General features: G+C 40.8%; 1 protein-coding gene across 1 annotated transcript; it reads left to right on the forward strand.

Moving 5' to 3' along the window:
* Positions 1 to 310: 310 nt before the first annotated feature.
* On the forward strand, positions 311 to 12439 carry CCK (cholecystokinin). The gene is made up of 2 exons (XM_040433130.1): positions 311 to 560; positions 12300 to 12439. Exons 1-2 carry the CDS (start codon positions 311 to 313, stop codon positions 12437 to 12439), a joined length of 390 nt encoding a protein of 129 aa, XP_040289064.1.
* Positions 12440 to 17618: the final 5179 nt, after the last annotated feature.

The raw sequence follows: 17618 nt of genomic DNA on the forward strand, positions 1-17618 counted from the left end.
GTTGGGGTCAAGCGACTACTGTATATGGAGGCCAGTGACTTCACATGAAGTTGCTCTAGCCACACAACTATCCCTGCATTTTGAGTCCCTGTGGGAAAAGCACATTACAAATGTTTGTCATGGTCACTGTGTTAACTTAATGCACATTTGATATACAGTATGTTTGTTTGGGATGAGTTATTACGTTTACATAAACGTTTACGTTTTTGCATATTTTTTTAGATGATCACTTTTTTGGATTTAAAGAGATGTATGCTTATTTAAATCAATCAATTCAACGTTTATCATGGTTTATAACTTTCCCATAGCTATGTACAGAGGAATATGCATCTGTGTATTACTTGCTGTGCTGTCTGCAAGTTCGACAGGACAGCAAACTGTGGGCTCAATTAATGAAGACCTAGGGATCCATGAAATTGAACAGCAGAACCCTTTACATCACCCAAGATATATCCGTGCCTCATCTGGCCAGGCTAAAGCCTTCCAACGTTTTGATGGCAATGGAGACCAAAAGGTTAACTATGGGGCAATGTTGGCCAGATATCTCCACACCAGGAAAGGTAAGATTCTGTTTTTGTATTACAATCCTACGCTTTAATCTTATTCACTATAGATTTCTTACAATAGGTAGAGTTGCAATAAGAACATTGCATGCAATCGGTAAGAGGTAGCCCATAGCAAACCATTGTTTATTGTATTCAGCTTCCATAAAAATTGCATTGAAATGTAGTCTATGGCTGCTGATTTCAAAGACAATAGATGGGGATAACCTTAGTTTGTAAATAATACGTATCTGTATTGTATTCCCTATAAATGTTTTGTAGATATTATTTTATCTGAACTAGAACTAAGTAGGTGGAGATGGAAGATAATAGCCATTAATTGACATGGGCTGCATTAATAAGGAAATGTTCATTGACTTTAGTGGGTAATTTGATGAGATCTGGTATCGTAAAAATCCATACTACGTCAGTGTTTGGTAAACAGTAGACCCATGATAAGAAGACCTCAATATCTGATCGGTGGGGGTCTGACTCCCGGCAACCCTGTTCAAAGAGGAGGCTGCGCCCCATCCAAGCGCTGCCTCTTCATTTCGCTACACGTCATCTGTTGTGGAGCGGTGGGATAGTGTAATTACAAGTACTTGCTCCATTCAAGTGAATGGATCGAGTACTTGTCATTACACTGCACCGCCGTAACTTCCGAGACAACAGGAAGTGTAATGAACAAGAAGCCACGCTTGCATAGCGTGCCGCCTCCTCTTCAACCAGCTGATCGGCGGGGGGTGCCAGGTGTCAGACACCCGCTAATCAGATATTGATGACCTATACTTACAACAGGTCATCAATATAAATGGCAGGACGACCACTTTAAGACAATAGAGATCTAGAAAATATCATAAAACATCATGAGTGGAATGGATATTGAAGGATAAGAAGACCAATACAGGAGATAGCAAAAGTAGGGCTAGAACTTGAAATGATTTTCAAAATTGTGTCCCCTTGGTATTAAACCAATGTTCGTTTTATTTCACTTTAATACTATAAAATTGATGACATTGGCAAGTTACACAACCTAAATTACCATCGAGGTATATAAGTCACTAACAGACTAACTGTGAATAAAACAACACAATAAAATTCAGATTTTCACTTTTTTGGTTTATATCTGGCGCAGATTCTGCTACTTCTTCCCCGCTCACGCCAGGTCTAATAAAGTGGGAAGGGTTCAGGCGGGGAAGGGGATGGTCGGTAGGCCCATCTCATTGACCATTTTCTATGCCTGCCTTAGACTTAGAAACTGGTCTAAATGTAAGACAGCAAGGAAGCTGTCTTAGATTTAACTGGTGCTGGATGGGCCAAAAATTATGTAGAGGCCGGCGTCTCTACATAACTTTGGCGATCCACCTTTAACCTGTAAATTATACAGCTATGATGTTATTATAGGCACACCTCCATATCATAGACATTGTATATAACAAATGTCACAACCACATTTTACCCTTTTAAATCCACTCATCACCACACAGGTGAGGGTTTAAAAACTTATATTATTAAACAACTTATCTTATAAGGCACACCATTTTTCCTAAGAGTTCTTATGTGATTTTTTTCTTTTTTCTGTTCCATCCATATTATAATTAATTAGAATAGCTCTCGATACATATCGGGACCAAACCTCTACCGACAGGCATGCTACAGACATACAATGATGTGATTATTTTCCTAATCAGAGATAACAAATTCCCAATCACACTGTTACCCACTCCTCTTTTATCCAAAATGGACAAACCCCTAACAAACAACATCTTATATCATAAGGTACTGTATACTCACTTTGAATACCATAAATGTTAAATAAATATGTTTTGGGCGTCTCCATGTCATATGAATCCACTCTGCATCCCTTTCACCATACGTATCAGTGGCAAGCACGACCACCACTGATGGATTGCAGGGTGGTCTGCAACCATGGAAACGAGCAGTATATAATGTGATGGAAAAATTAATCCAGCCAACAAAGGAGACGATATGGATAATAACAATAGATTAGTAAGTACTTAGTATTAACTTTCTCTACATGATAAATGCCACTTACTGAAGTGAGACAACCCCTTTAACAAAATGGCTTATTCACATTTAAACTAATTATAGAATTGTTCATAAGTATTTTGGGTAATGATGATGTAGTTCTCGAATATATAAAAAAAACAATAATAAGATATATGGTATACTTGGGTAGCTCAAACCTCCAGCACACTTCTGAATTCTGAATAATGCTCAATGGTAAGACAGGAAGGAGACCATTTTTGGTTGTTTATTATTCGATCTTCATCAGACCGTTTCCCTGTATGACAGCAGTAGAAAGCGTAATAGTATGTAATCGCTTTTGAAATGATGTACCTGTCTTACCGGTGAGCATTATTTTCAATAAAAATCTATAATTAATAATTCACAAGTGTGTTAGAGCTTTGATCTACACAGATTACTGGATTGGGAACTACAGACAGCGCCTTCCCACAAGACCAGGAGTGCTCTGATTTCTCACAGTATCTTGTAAATAAAACAGAGACCCAGGATGAATCAGTTCCATTATAGAACTAATATTCATTAAACAATATCGGTCACAACATACGCATAAATTACTGTTCACATGGGTGATCCTATGCAAAAAAGAGTACCCTACAATAAGGTACCCACTCAGTGTACATCAACATACTAATGACTAATATTAGAACTAATATTCGCAGTCTGTGCAGCTCAGAGCGGCCGTAGATTTCTGTCTTCATTTGCACCAGAAAACTGCTGGCCATGCCCCCTCTCTTCCCTCACTGTGCCCCCTTTTGGAACAGTAAGGAGAGCGGCAGAAAAACGCCAGGTTCCTGCCTCCTGAAATTATCATTCAACGTCCATTCACAGATAAAATCCATCTTGAAAGATGAGACAAACTCGCTTTACATAGAAGTCTATGGAGTGGGGAGGGTAGGAGAAGGAGTGAGCTGCTGGAGGGAAGGAGAGGCACAGATGCAGAGACACTACTGCTAGCTCTAGTAAAAGAATCTGATAAGCTGAACATGTGCACAAAAACAGGATAAACCTAAAGTAACAATATGTACAACTGACTTGGTTTTCAGCTTTTCCAACTCATATACCGTATGCAATGTCTGAAACACTTATGTTAATGTGAACCACAGTGACTATCTTCACTGCAAATGTATATACAGTACCTTGGGAAAGTATTAACCCCCTTGTTTTTTTCCTTTATTGTTGCATTAAAACCTGGAATTAAAATGGCTTTTAATTTAGACAAAATAGTCCAAATGATTGCAAATTACAAAAAGACCCTGCTTAAAAAAAAGATATAAAGAAAAACTGATTATTGGTCCAACCAATTAATATCCAAAGTCACTTAATTAGTTGAATAAGGTCTTCCTGTGTGTCACATGATGTGAATATAACATATACTGTTCTGAAAGGCCCCCCAAGTCTGCACCACGGCTAAGCAAGCAATATAAAGCAAACAGGTCAGAGACAAAGTTGTGGACTGAAAGTGTTCTGCTTCTGTATGCATCCTGATTCCTCCTTCATCCCCAATGACAGGCACCTGGAGAGCTGTCAATGACACACACACACACACACACACACAGTATGGTCCTAGAAACAGCTCTGATTTTATCTTAACAATACGGCCTTTTATACCTACATACATATAGGAAATAGATGTGATTCACATTTACAATGGTGCTGAGTAGAAACAATTCCTTATATGGAAATAAGGCTAATGTAAATACACTGCTCAAAAAAATAAAGGGAACACAAAAATAACACATCCTAGATCTGTATTAATGAAATATTTTTCTGAAATACTTTGTTCTTTACATAGTTGAATGTGCTGACAACAAAATCACACAAAAATGTAAAAATGGAAATCTAATCTTTTAACCCATGGAGGTCTGGATTTGGAGTCACACTCAAAATTAAAGTGGAAAAACACACTACAGGCTGATCCAACTTTGATGTAATGTCCTTAAAACAAGTCAAAATGAGGCTCAGTAGTGTGTGTGGCCTCCACGTGCCTGTATGACCTCCCTACAATGCCTGTGCATGCTCCTGATGAGGTGGCGGACGGTCTCCTGAGGGATCTCCTCCCAGACCTGGACTAAAGCATCTGCCAACTCCTGGACAATCTGTGGTGCAATGTGACGTTGGTGGATAGAGCGAGACATGATGTCCCAGATGTGCTCAATTGGATTCAGGTCTGGGGAACGGGCGGGCCAGTCCATAGCATCAATGCCTTCGTCTTGCAGGAACTGCTGACACACTCCAGCCACATGAGGTCTAGCATTGTCTTGCATTAGGAGGAACCCAGGGCCAACCGCACCAGCATATGGTTTCACAAGGGGTCTGAGGATCTCATCTCGGTACCTAATGGCAGTCAAGCTTCCTCTGGTGAGCACATGGAGGGCTGTGCGGCCCTCCAAAGAAATGCCACCCCACACCATTACTGACCCAATGCCAAACCGGTCATGCTGGAGGATGTTGCAGGCAGCAGAACGTTCTCCACGGCGTCTCCAGACTCTGTCACATGTGCTCAGTGTGAACCTGCTTTCATCTGTGAAGAGCCAGGGCGCCAGTGGCGAATTTGCCAATCTTGGTGTTCTCTGGCAAATGCCAAACGTCCTGCACGGTGTTGGGCTGTAAGCACAACCCCCACCTGTGGACGTTGGGCCCTCATATCACCCTCATGGAGTCTGTTTGTGACTGTTTGAGCAGACACATGCACATTTGTGGCCTGCTGGAGGTCATTTTGCAGGGCTCTGGCAGTGCTCTTCCTGTTCCTCCTTGCACAAAGGAGGAGGTAGCGGTCCTGCTGCTAGGTTGTTGCCCTCCTACGGCCTCCTCCACGTCTCCTGATGTACTGGCCTGTCTCCTGGTAGCGCCTCCATGCTCTGGACACTACGCTGACAGACACAGCAAACCTTCTTGCCACAGCTCGCACTGATGTACCATCCTGGATAAGCTGCACTACCTGAGCCACTTGTGTGGGTTGTAGACTCCGTCTCATGCTACCACTAGAGTGAAAGCACCGCCAGCATTCAAAAGTGACCAAAACATCAGCCAGGAAGCATAGGAATTGAGAAATGGTCTGTGGCTACCACCTGCAGAACCACTCCTTTATTGGGGGTGTCTTGCTAATTGCCTATAATTTCCACCTGTTGTCTATCCCATTTGCACAACAGCATGTGAAATTGATTGTCACTCAGTGTTGCTTCCTAAGTGGACAGTTTGATTTCACAGAAGTGTGATTGACTTGGAGTTACATTGTGTTGTTTAAGTGTTCCCTTTATTTTTTTGAGCAGTGTACATTTACCCTCTAGTATGATGTCACCCAACATCCTGTCATTCATACAGATCATATAGCTTATTCTATTTAACTCTTTATGGACTGGTATAGATAAAGAATTTAAACATTCCATGGAGCACCATTAAATCTATTATAACAAAAAGAAAGGAATATTGCACAACTACAAACCTCACAAGAGTTGGCCACCCACCAAAACTCACAGACCGGGAAAGAAAGGAATGGATCATTGATTCAAAAAAGACAATAAATAAAACTGAATTAAATGGAAAGATCCATATCGGAGATGAAAGTATCTGTCCATTGGACCACTATTACCATAGTCACTACAGAGTAAAGCTTTGTAGAAGAGTGGCCCTAAAAATGAAAGGCCATTGCTTAAAGAAAAACAAGAAAACAAGTTCGAATTTCTCAAAGCGGAATATGGCAGACTCCATCAATTTCAGATGGAGGTCTCTCAGATCTTTGAGACCTGCTCCTATCCACACATTGGGGCCCTTGAGGGAATGAGAGCACACCGCGCATGTGCAGTAAGCTCTCTATTCACTGCTATGGGAGTTACAAAAATAGCAATGCAAGGGCCCTCGGCTATTTTCAGGGGTCTCATAGTGGGGAATGGAGACTGAACTACATATGCACAGCTACTTTTCGATTCATTGCTATGAGCCTGCCAGAAGTAGCTGGCATAGCAGTGAATGAAGAGCAAATCACGTATGCGCGATACACTCTCCTTCAGTTCAGGATAGAAGCGGGTACAGGTTCCAAAGGTGGGACCCACACCTATCTAACATCAATTGCATATTCTAGTGATATGGGATCACTGTCTGAGATGAGAATATCTCTGTGAATGGGAAACATATACGGTAAGTGTCTTGGAATGGCCTAGTTAAAGCCAAGTACTCTATCTAATTGAGAAAGAATGGCATATCTTAAAGACTGTTGTACATGTTGTACATGGTGAGGAAAAACTATTATCCTAGACCTAAATGCAGATCTTTCTCATAAAAGCTTCAGTCTTTATCCATATTGTTGGAACCATGACATGATCCAGAGAGAATGAAAGAAGAATTTAAGAGTTCAATTAGAGTGGCCAGCTAGCTGAAATGGTTTATTCTTGAACAGCAAAGCAACCCATCAAACGTGAAGGAGTTTTGGGCTAATAGAGATATACATCTGTATGCCTCCTGGAATTGCACCAAAGGGCAGCTCCACAAAGCATTGCCTCTCAGGGGTGAATAATTGCATAATTGGATAAATACACATTCAATTTTGTATTTTTTCTCCTAATTTTTGTTTGGTCACAATAAAAATATTTTACACCTCTAAAGCGGTAGGCTTGCAGGCTCTTGCATAAATCAAACGGTACAAACCCCCAAAAATCTATTTTAATTCCAGGCTGTAATGCAACCAAACAAGAAAAACTAAAAAGGGGGTGAATACTTTCACAAGTCATTCTATTCCTGTTTGTGATAGCTTCAGCTTTGAGCTTGTACACAACACTGAGCAAATAAAAATGTGCGAGGGTAGCTGGTTAGTGATAACGTAGCTTGATGGTATTTTGATGAAATATTAAATATTAGTCTTAATGACACCCAAAAGTCAATTAATACACTAATATGTTTATTCTAGGCATGCATGAACATTGCTGCTTAGACTGCACATAACTAACACGTTTGCTAAGGCATTAGTGTTACAATATTTATTTCTTCTGGGACAACCATTGTAACCTGAAATTTTTTTTTAACTGGAGACCATACCTTTATAAAAATATAATAATTGGCTCCAAAGCCCCAAATTACCAACATAGTATAAAGTAAGTACACATAGTGCAGCAGAAAAATAAAATGTTGCTGCTACCCAAAGGAGCAGATCATTCTGACAATGGTAGAGAGAAGAACATGAGATGCACCGTATGACAGCCAGTCAACACATGCACATCAGTAATACCGCCGCCACTATTTTTCTCAGCTTACTCCCAAAGTGATGCGCTGATTTACATCAGTATAAAATAAGTACACATAGTGCAGCAGAAAAATAAGATGTTGCTTCTACCCAAAGGAGCAGATCATTCTGACAATGGTAGAAAGAAGAACATGAGATGCACTATATGACAGCCAGTCAACACATGCACATCAGTAATACCGCCGCCACTATTTTTCTCAGCTTACTCCCAAAGTGATGCGCTGATTTACATCAGTATAAAATAAGTACACATAGTGCAGCAGAAAAATAAGATGTTGCTTCTACCCAAAGGAGCAGATCATTCTGACAATGGTAGAGAGAAGAACATTAGATGCACTATATGACAGCCAGTCAACACATTCACATCAGTAATGCCACCACCACTAGTTTTACTGCTTACTCCCAAAGTGATGCATTGATTTACATCAGTTTACCAATGAAATGCCCATGCTGACTGCCTGGATATTTTATGTGTCATAGATCAGAACTGCCTGTGGCATTATCAGTTAAATGGGGAACCAAGTTATGACAGCACAAGGAAGATCATTGTTAGTTGAGAATAATTTAACTTGAGGCCATCCTTTAGCATTCAGAGCATGGACCAGGCTGACTGCAGGGGAATGCTAATGAGTAGCGAGATATTCTAAATCAGCATCCTTTTACCTATACAGCCAACTAGGTTTTACCAGTTGGGTATGCGTTACTGCACAGTCTGCCACTGGCAGAGCTAATTGGATAGTGTTAGGGTACAGCCAAATGGTGTGGTTGTGATGTGGTCATGATCTGGTCATGATTCAGTAAAGAAACACATGCGGTTGGTTACAGCTTGCATAACCATGCGTTTAGGGTGTGTTGTTTGAACTGTGAATGTTCTTGGTTCTTTAGCATTCTGATTAACTTCTGAGAATAACTCCAATGGAAAAACATATTCCTCAAGCAGATACTCAGCTGTATACCTCGCACTCAGCAGCCACAAGCAGCAGGAGATGTCTTATGTGCGGTCAATCAGTTGCAGTCATCACAACTTTGAAAGTGCCAGGTCTATCTCAGAAACCTATTTCCCATTGACTTCTATTGGAAAAGGAGATGTTGTGGCCGTACCCTTAGACTGTGCAGACTAGCAGGAATAAGAAAGGAATGGTACAAAATAGAGTTATGTTAAGAGATGCACCAGGATTGTTACAACATGAGGAACACAAGCAGTTAATAAAATAGACAAGTCAGTAGTAGTAAACAAATACATTACATTGCAGCTCTGCTTGTTTCGATTGGCTGCTGTGTATAAGCACAGGCTCAACAGGAAGCCAGTGTACGGAGATCTGATTATCATTATAAGAAGTAATGGACATGTAGAATGTAATATGTAATGAATCATTTCAAGCCAAGACTATGGCTCATGCTGGATGATAGCCAATAGTTAGAGCAGTTCCAGTGCCCATGAGGCTTTTTATTTGGATTCCAGCAAAGCGCCAACCGATACTAACACATACTATTAATGTATTTTTTAAATTAGTAAGGGTGGGTTCACATCTGCGTTTTGGATTCCGTTCTGGCTTTCCGTTATAACATGGTTATAACAGAAAGTAACGGAATCCAGAAGGACAGATCCGTTATACTGCCCATAGACTTGTATTGAGACGGAATGCAAAACGGAAGCCTTTAAAAGGCATTCCGTCTCAATAGAAGTCTATCAGAATCATAACAGATCTGTCCCGTTTCCGTTATGCAGAACAAAGAAAAAAGTCCTGTTTTTCGTCTTGCATAATGGGAACCATACGGATCCGTTATGATTCCCATGGACTTCTATGAAGACGGATCAAAATGGAATGCCTCTTAAAGACTTATGGATTCCGTTATTTTCAGTTATAACCATGTTATAACAGAAAGCCATAACGGAATCCAGAACGCAGATGTGAACCCACCCTAAGCAGTTATGTATTTACATGTGCAATCTATGTGAGTTTCCTGGAATACCTCTTTATGAGGGGCAGCAGATCACAACTTGTATCTGGTTGCTAATTTGACTTTCAGTTTCCCCATTAAAGATGATGTATAATGAGATTTTCTTTGAAATGTTCAGCATAACAGAAAATTATAGGAAACACAGTATGACATGCATTGTGAGAGTCATGGCTGTGAAAGTAAAAGAAAAAAAAAAAGAAATGTAGAGATAAACGGATGTTTTGTCTAGCATGGTACAAAAGCCATAACATACAGTCAGGTCCATAAATATTGGGACATTGACACAATTCAAACATGTTTGGCTCTGTACGCCACCACAATAGATTTTAAATGAAATGAACAAGATGTGCTTTAACTGCAGACTGTCAGCTTTAATTTGAGGGTATTTACATCCAAATCAGGTGAACGGTGTAGAAATTACAACAGTTTGCATATGTGCCTCCCACTTGTTAAGGGCCCAAAAGTAATGGGACAATTGACTTCTCAGCTGTTCCATGGTCAGGTGTGTGTTATTCCCTTATTATCCGAATGACAATGAGCAGATAAAAGGTCCAGAGTTAATTTCAAGTGTGCTATTTGCATTTGGAATCTGTTGCTGTCAACTCTCAAGATGAAATCCAAAGAGCTGTCACTATCAGTGAAGCAAGCCATCATTAGGCTGAAAAAACAAAGCACACCCATCAGAGAGATAGCAAAAACATTAGGCGTGGCCAAAACAACTGTTTGGAACATTCTTAAAAAGAAAGAACGCACCGGTGAGCTCAGAAACACCAAAAGACCCGGAAGACCGCAGAAAACAACTGTGGTGGATGACCGAAGAATTCTTTCCCTGGTGAAGAAAACACCCTTCACAATAGTTGGCCAGATCAAGAACACTCTCCAGGAGGTAGGTGTATGTGTGTCAAAGTCAACAATCAAGAGAAGACTTCACCAGAGTGAATACAGAGGGTTTACCACAAGATGTAAACCATTGGTGAGCCTCAAAAACAGGAAGGCCAGATTAGAGTTTGCCAAACAACATCTAAAAAAGACTTCACAGTTCTGGAACAACATCCTATGGACAAGTCAGACCAAGATCAACTTGTACCAGAGTGATGGGAAGAGAATAGTATGGAGAAGGAAAGGAACTGCTCATGATCCTAAGCATACCACCTCATCAGTGAAGCATGGTGGTGGTAGTGTCATGGCGTGGGCATTTATAACTGCCAATGGAACTGGTTCTCTTGTATTTATTGATGATGTGAGTGCTGACAAAAGCAGCAGGATGAATTCTGAAGTGTGACGGGCAATATTATCTGCTCATATTCAGCAAAATGCTTCAGTACTCATTGGACGGAACTTCACAGTGCAGATGGACAATGACCTAAAGCATACTGCAAAAACAACCAAAGAGTTTTTTAAGGGAAAGAAATGGAATGTTATGCAATGGCCAAGTCAATCACCTGACCTGAATCCGATTGAGCATGCATTTCACTTGTTGAAGACAAAAATGAAGGGAAAATGCCCCAAGAACAAACAGGAACTGAAGACAGTTGCAGTAGAGGCCTGGCACAGCATCACGAGGGATGAAACCCAGCGTCTGGTGATGTCTATGCGTTCCAGACTTCAGGATTTGCAACCAAATATTAAAAAGTGAAACTTTGATTTATGATTATTATTCTGTCCCATTACTTTTGGTTCCTTAGCAAGTGGGAGGCACATATGCAAACTGTTGTAATTCCTACACCGTTCACCTGATTTGGATGTAAATACCCTCAAATTAAAGCTGACAGTCTGCAGTTAAAGCACATCTTGTTCGTTTCATTTCAAATCCATTGTGGTGGTGTATAGAGCCAAAAATCGTAGAATTGTGTCGATGTCCCAATATTTATGGACCTGACTGTAATTGGACAACACTTTAGCACCAATGTGGAAGCTTGATACATCAAAGAATGAAATCAGAAATAAAGAATTGTAGTGAAATAGAGAAGAAAAAAGTGGCTTTAAAAAGTGTACAAATAGAGGGAATCCACCAATAATCTATGGAGAACTGTAAAATCTTGCAATTCTGTTCTGTCAGCTTCTCAGTCCTGAATATGTTATCTGTAAGTATTTGAAATTTAGGGCAAAACTGGTGCACCCACAGGAAACCCACACAAACACAGGGAGAACAAACTCCATGCAGATGTTTCCCTTGGTCAGATTCAAATCCAAGACCCCAGGACTGCATGGTAACAGTGCTAACCACTGAATCACCTTACTGCTGAGGATTAGAAAGACATGGCCACTTTATTTCTAGAAAAGTTCCATATCTGCACACCCACCCTTTCCCAGTGTTTGATGATTACAATATGTAGCAATGTGGTCCTGTCACTCCCAGAACAACAACATGTACAGGGCATGTGATGGTATAGGAGGTTAAAGATTAGATCTTAACCACTGAACATCTACACGTCAAGTACTGGTCATGATAGTGCTATATTCTTATGTTCAGGGTATACTCATTTGCAGACACTGTATATTTTATATTTTAGCAGGACCCTCTTCTGGACGGTATGCAGTTTTGCCCAGCAGATCCATTATTGACTCTACACATCGGATACATGACAGAGATTACATGGGCTGGATGGATTTCGGCCGCCGCAGTGCTGAAGAATATGAATACTCTTCTTAAAATGCCCAGTTCTATGAAAACACACACCGGATTCTGTACAGACAAAATAAATTAATTTGTTGTCTTTACAAATCAGTGTTCTAAACATATATTTATTATGTACTTGTAAATTTGTTTGTAAAACTTTAAAATGCAATACACATATGCAGAATTTTACAGAAACATTATTTTTTCTTCTTTATTTTGGCATCCTCATGCCTATATTCCGTATTAAAAATTATTTAGTTTACCTCTTCTTGTTAATCCAAGTTGCTGGGTATTACACAATAAACTGTAGCTGAAAACCCGCCTACTAAATATAAAAAAAACAAGTACAAAAATATCTAAACTCTTTTGCAGTAACACTGGTTAGGAGTTCACACTTCAGTTATTTCAATCAGTAAGGGCGCATTCAGACGACCGTATAAATGAGTCCGCATCCATTCCGCAATTTTGCGGACCCATTCATTTCAAGGGGGCTGCAAAAGATGCGGACAGCACTCATTGTTCCGTTCCGCGCCCCCGCAAAAAAGATAGAGCATTTGCAATTGCAAAGATAGGCAATTGCGAAAAAGAATAGGCATTTTCTATCATAGTGCCGGCCATGTGAGGTCCGCAAAACGTGGGATGCACACGGGCCAGTATCCGAGTTTTGCGAGTCCGCAATTTGTGGACCACAAAACACTACGGCCCTCTGAATGACACCTTATTGTGAGCCAAAACCAGGTGCAGGTCAAAAACACAGATCATGTGCAAATCTTTACATTATCCCTTATCCCTGAGTAGGCTTTACTACTGGTTTTGGCTCACAATAACTGATGGAAATAACTGAAGTGTGAACTTGGCCTTACAGGCACAAAGAGTGTCAACGTATAATTTCCATTATGTAAATATGTTTGTCAGTGGTCTACATGATGAAGGGTGCTCCAAAGCAAACATTAAAGTTTCCATTATCAGAATGATTAATTAGGGCACTGCTCCTTCTGAGGACCAGATAACTTCCCTAATTTATAAGGGAAAAAAAGTACCATGATACCACGTCCAGTTCCGCCTCTCCTGTCTGCTGTGTATCATCCAACTTGGGATGATACAATTTTGAGTATCTACTTAGCGGTAGCAAATCCAAAGCTGTTTCAACTGGGGGACAAACAGGGCATTTGTTTTAGCCCCGTAAGAGAAACAGCCGACCTGAATCATTCTAACAAGCTAGTAGTTATGAATGTGATCTTGCTGAAATAAAAATAAAAAAAATAAAGGTTTTCTTTACATTTTACCCGCAACTGCTGTTCTCCTTGAGCCACATTTAAAGGGAATCTGTCACAGTTTTACTGTGTCCTAATAAACAAACTCAACCAGAAGCTCATGTATATCAGGACTTCTTGGCATACGGTGGAGCTGTTAGAACCTAGAATCACCTTTAAGGGGTAACTTAAGGAATCTGCACAGGAGCGGACTTTCTGTGAGCTGAGAGAGCTTTTAAGCTACTGAGCCACACTTAAAGAGGACCTGATACAGTATATACAGTCACGTGACACACAGTATATACAGTCAGGTCCCTAAATATTGGAACATCGTCACAATTCTAAGATTTTTGGCTCTATACACCACCACCACAATGGATTTGAAATGAAACGAACAAGATGTGCTTTAACTGCAGACTGTCAGCTTTAATTTGAGGGTGTTTACATCCAAATCAGATGAACGGTGTAGGAATTACAACAGTTTGCATATGTGCCTCCCACTTGTTAAGGAACCAAAAGTAATGGGACAGAATAATAATCATAAATCAAAGTTTCACTTTTTAATACTTGGTTGCAAATCCTTTGCAGTCAATTACAGCCTGAAGTCTGGAACGCAAAGACATCACCAGACACTGGGTTTCATCCCTCTTGATGCTATGCCAGGCCTCTACTGCAACTGTCTTCAGTTCCTGTTTGTTCTTGGGGCATTTTCCCTTCAGTTTTGTCTTCAGCAAGTGAAATGCATGCTCAATCGGATTCAGGTCAGGTGATTGACTTGGCCATTGCATAACATTTCATTTCTTTCCCTTAAAAAACTCTTTGGTTGCTTTTGCAGTATGCTTTGGGTCATTGTCCATCTGCACTGTGAAGCTCCGTCCAATGAGTACTGAAGCATTTGGCTGAATATGAGCAGATAATATTGCCCGTAACACTTCAGAATTCATCCTGCTGCTTTTGTCAGCACTCACATCATCAATAAATACAAGAGAACCAGTTCCATTGGCAGTTATACATGCCCACGCCATGACACTACCACCACCATGCTTCACTGATGAGGTGGTATGCTTAGGATCATGAGCAGTTCCTTTCCTTCTCCATACTCTTCTCTTCCCATCACTCTGGTACAAGTTGATCTTGGTCTGATTTGTCCATAGGATGTTGTTCCAGAACTGTGAAGTCTTTTTTAGATGTTGTTTGGCAAACTCTAATCTGGCCTTCCTGTTTCTGAGGCTCACTAATGGTTTACATCTTGTGATAAACCCTCTGTATTCACTCTGGTGAAGTCTTCTCTTGATTGTTGACTTTGACACACATACACCTACCTCCTGGAGAGTGTTCTTGATCTGGCCAACTATTGTGAAGGGTGTTTTCTTCACCAGGGAAATAATTATTCGGTCATCCACCACAGTTGTTTTCTGCGGTCTTCCGGGTCTTTTGGTGTTTCTGAGCTCACCGGTGCGTTCTTTCTTTTTAAGAATGTTCCAAACAGTTGTTTTGGCCACGCCTAATGTTTTTGCTATCTCTCTGATGGGTGTGTTTGTTTTTTTCAGCCTAATGATGGCTTGCCTCACTGATAGTGACAGCTCTTTGGATTTCATCTTGAGAGTTGACAGCAACAGATTCCAAATGCAAATAGCACACTTGAAATTAACTCTGGACCTTTTATCTGCTCATTGTCATTCGGATAATAAGGGAATAACACACACCTGACCATGGAACAGCTGAGAAGTCAATTGTCCTATTACTTTTGGGCCCTTAACAAGTGGGAGGCACATATGCAAACTGTTGTAATTCCTACACCGTTCACCTGATTTGGATGTAAATACCCTCAAATTAAAGCTGACAGTCTGCAGTCAAAGCACATCTTGTTCGTTTCATTTCAAATCCATTGTGGTGGCGTACAGAGCCAAAAATGTTTGAATTGTGTCGATGTCCTAATATTTATGGACCTGACTGTATGTGTAGGAAAGGGCCAGAGCAGTTGCCGGGCCTGATCTTAGAGAGCGATCTTAACTAGCCACAGGAATGGGGGATGCACGGTAGGAGAGGGTTGTGAAGAAATTGCGGTGGGGTAAGGGGGACCCATTCCACAATTTGCTGTGGGCCCAGTCATTTCTAGTTACACCACTGGCCATTCCTGTATTAGTCCTGCTAGAAGTTTGCAAATAAACTGCCAGCAGTCTGCAGTAAAGGTATTGCTGGGTGCAGTAGTGGGTGTGTATGACTCTGTCCAATCAGTGCTGCTGGTGTCAGACTTTCCAGGGCCACACCCCTGATTGATAACACCCATTTGTACCTTTCCTGCAAGCTGTTGACCATTCATAACTACTAGTAGAAAAAAAAGAGGAATGGGAAAAAAAAATATAAGAATATATATAAGAATAGATGCTCCAGAATTGTTAATGGTGAATGCAAATAGTTACTACAACAGCCATGTCAGGAGAGGTGACACAGGTCCTCTTTTAACCTTTTTCTAGCGAAAACACAATGGGTCCTGACATTAAGCCGTTCACTGACCTAGAACACCAGTAATGCAGAAATGAACCCCTTAGATGTCCTGGATCACCAGGGATACAGACATTAATGCCTTCACTGCCATAGAACACAAGATATATTGACATTAACCCACTAGCCCAGCATGTATTATTTATGGTTCTCCTGATGAATGGGAACATTGCTGTCCACCTTACTAGAGAATTGATGTCCGTTATGATTGTTTCACACAGCCACCGTTACTTTCCTCCCTTAGCTGTTAGCGCGGCTGCGCTTGCTCCCCCTGGGATTGTATGGAGCATCTGTCACTCTGCCAATGAGGGGGCGTGCCTGGTGAACACCCTAACTCCTCATTGGCTGGCAGTCACAGCGCCCCCTGGGGGTGGGGCTAAGATTATATCTAACCGGCATCTGCACAACCATGCATGGCCACTACAGCGCCGGGGCTAGGGTGTCCGCACACCATCAGCAGTGGACATATCTATCTACTGTATAGCCACCAACTAACAATATTGGTCCTAATGAAGCGTGGGACTCTACCCACGTGGACATGCGTTGAGTAGCATTGAGTTGAACTGCTGGCTAGCTTAAACTATACTGTCTAAGGCTGCCAGCATGTTCTAGGCAGGGTTCAGGACTTTGTTACCTTTGACTGCTCTCAGCTACCAAGCACATGTGCCATAACTTGATATAATCCCCAGGTAGCAGGACTGTCATTGAGGTCTATATGACATTATTAGTGAAGGCAATGTGACTGAATACCTGCTAGGGAAGACTTTAGTATATCTCTTCAGGCAGGAGTCCCGTCCTCAGTGGCTTGGCATATGCACCTGTGTAATACCTGCAATCACTGACTGCACCACAGTGAACCTATCCTTTGATAGGAGTACACAGGTTGTGTTAGTTTTTTGAGGGGATGCATCATCTGTGTAAGGTATGCAATTCTGGCATTTGTTTTTTTTTCATGGCATTCATGGCAAAATGAAAAAAGTTATATTTTTTAAACTGAAATGTATTTTTAACTAGAACTTTATTTTACATTTATTTTAACATGTATTAGTTCCACAAGGGTACTTTCACAGGCGTATTACAGTGTATTATATTGTCAGTACTAGGGATGAGCGAATCAACTTCGGATGAAACATCCAAAGTCGATTCACATAAAACTTTGTTCTAATACTGTACGGATCATGAGCTCCGTACAGTATTAGAATGTATTGGCTCCGATGAGCCGAAGTTATTGCTTCGCGAAGTCTCGCGGTACTTCGCGCAATAACTTCATAAATTAATTTTTACTGTAAAAAAAACATTTCCTGAACTCTGGTTCGGTTCCAAGGTACATGGAAATGGTTTGCTACAGTAAAAATTTATTTATGAAGTTATTGCACAAAGTCCCGCGAGACTTCACGGAGCAATAACTTCGGCTCATCTGAGCCAATACATTTTGATACTGTACTGAGCTCCTG

Source organism: Bufo bufo, chromosome 5, assembly GCF_905171765.1.
Source record: "Bufo bufo chromosome 5, aBufBuf1.1, whole genome shotgun sequence".
Classification (NCBI taxonomy): domain Eukaryota; kingdom Metazoa; phylum Chordata; class Amphibia; order Anura; family Bufonidae; genus Bufo; species Bufo bufo.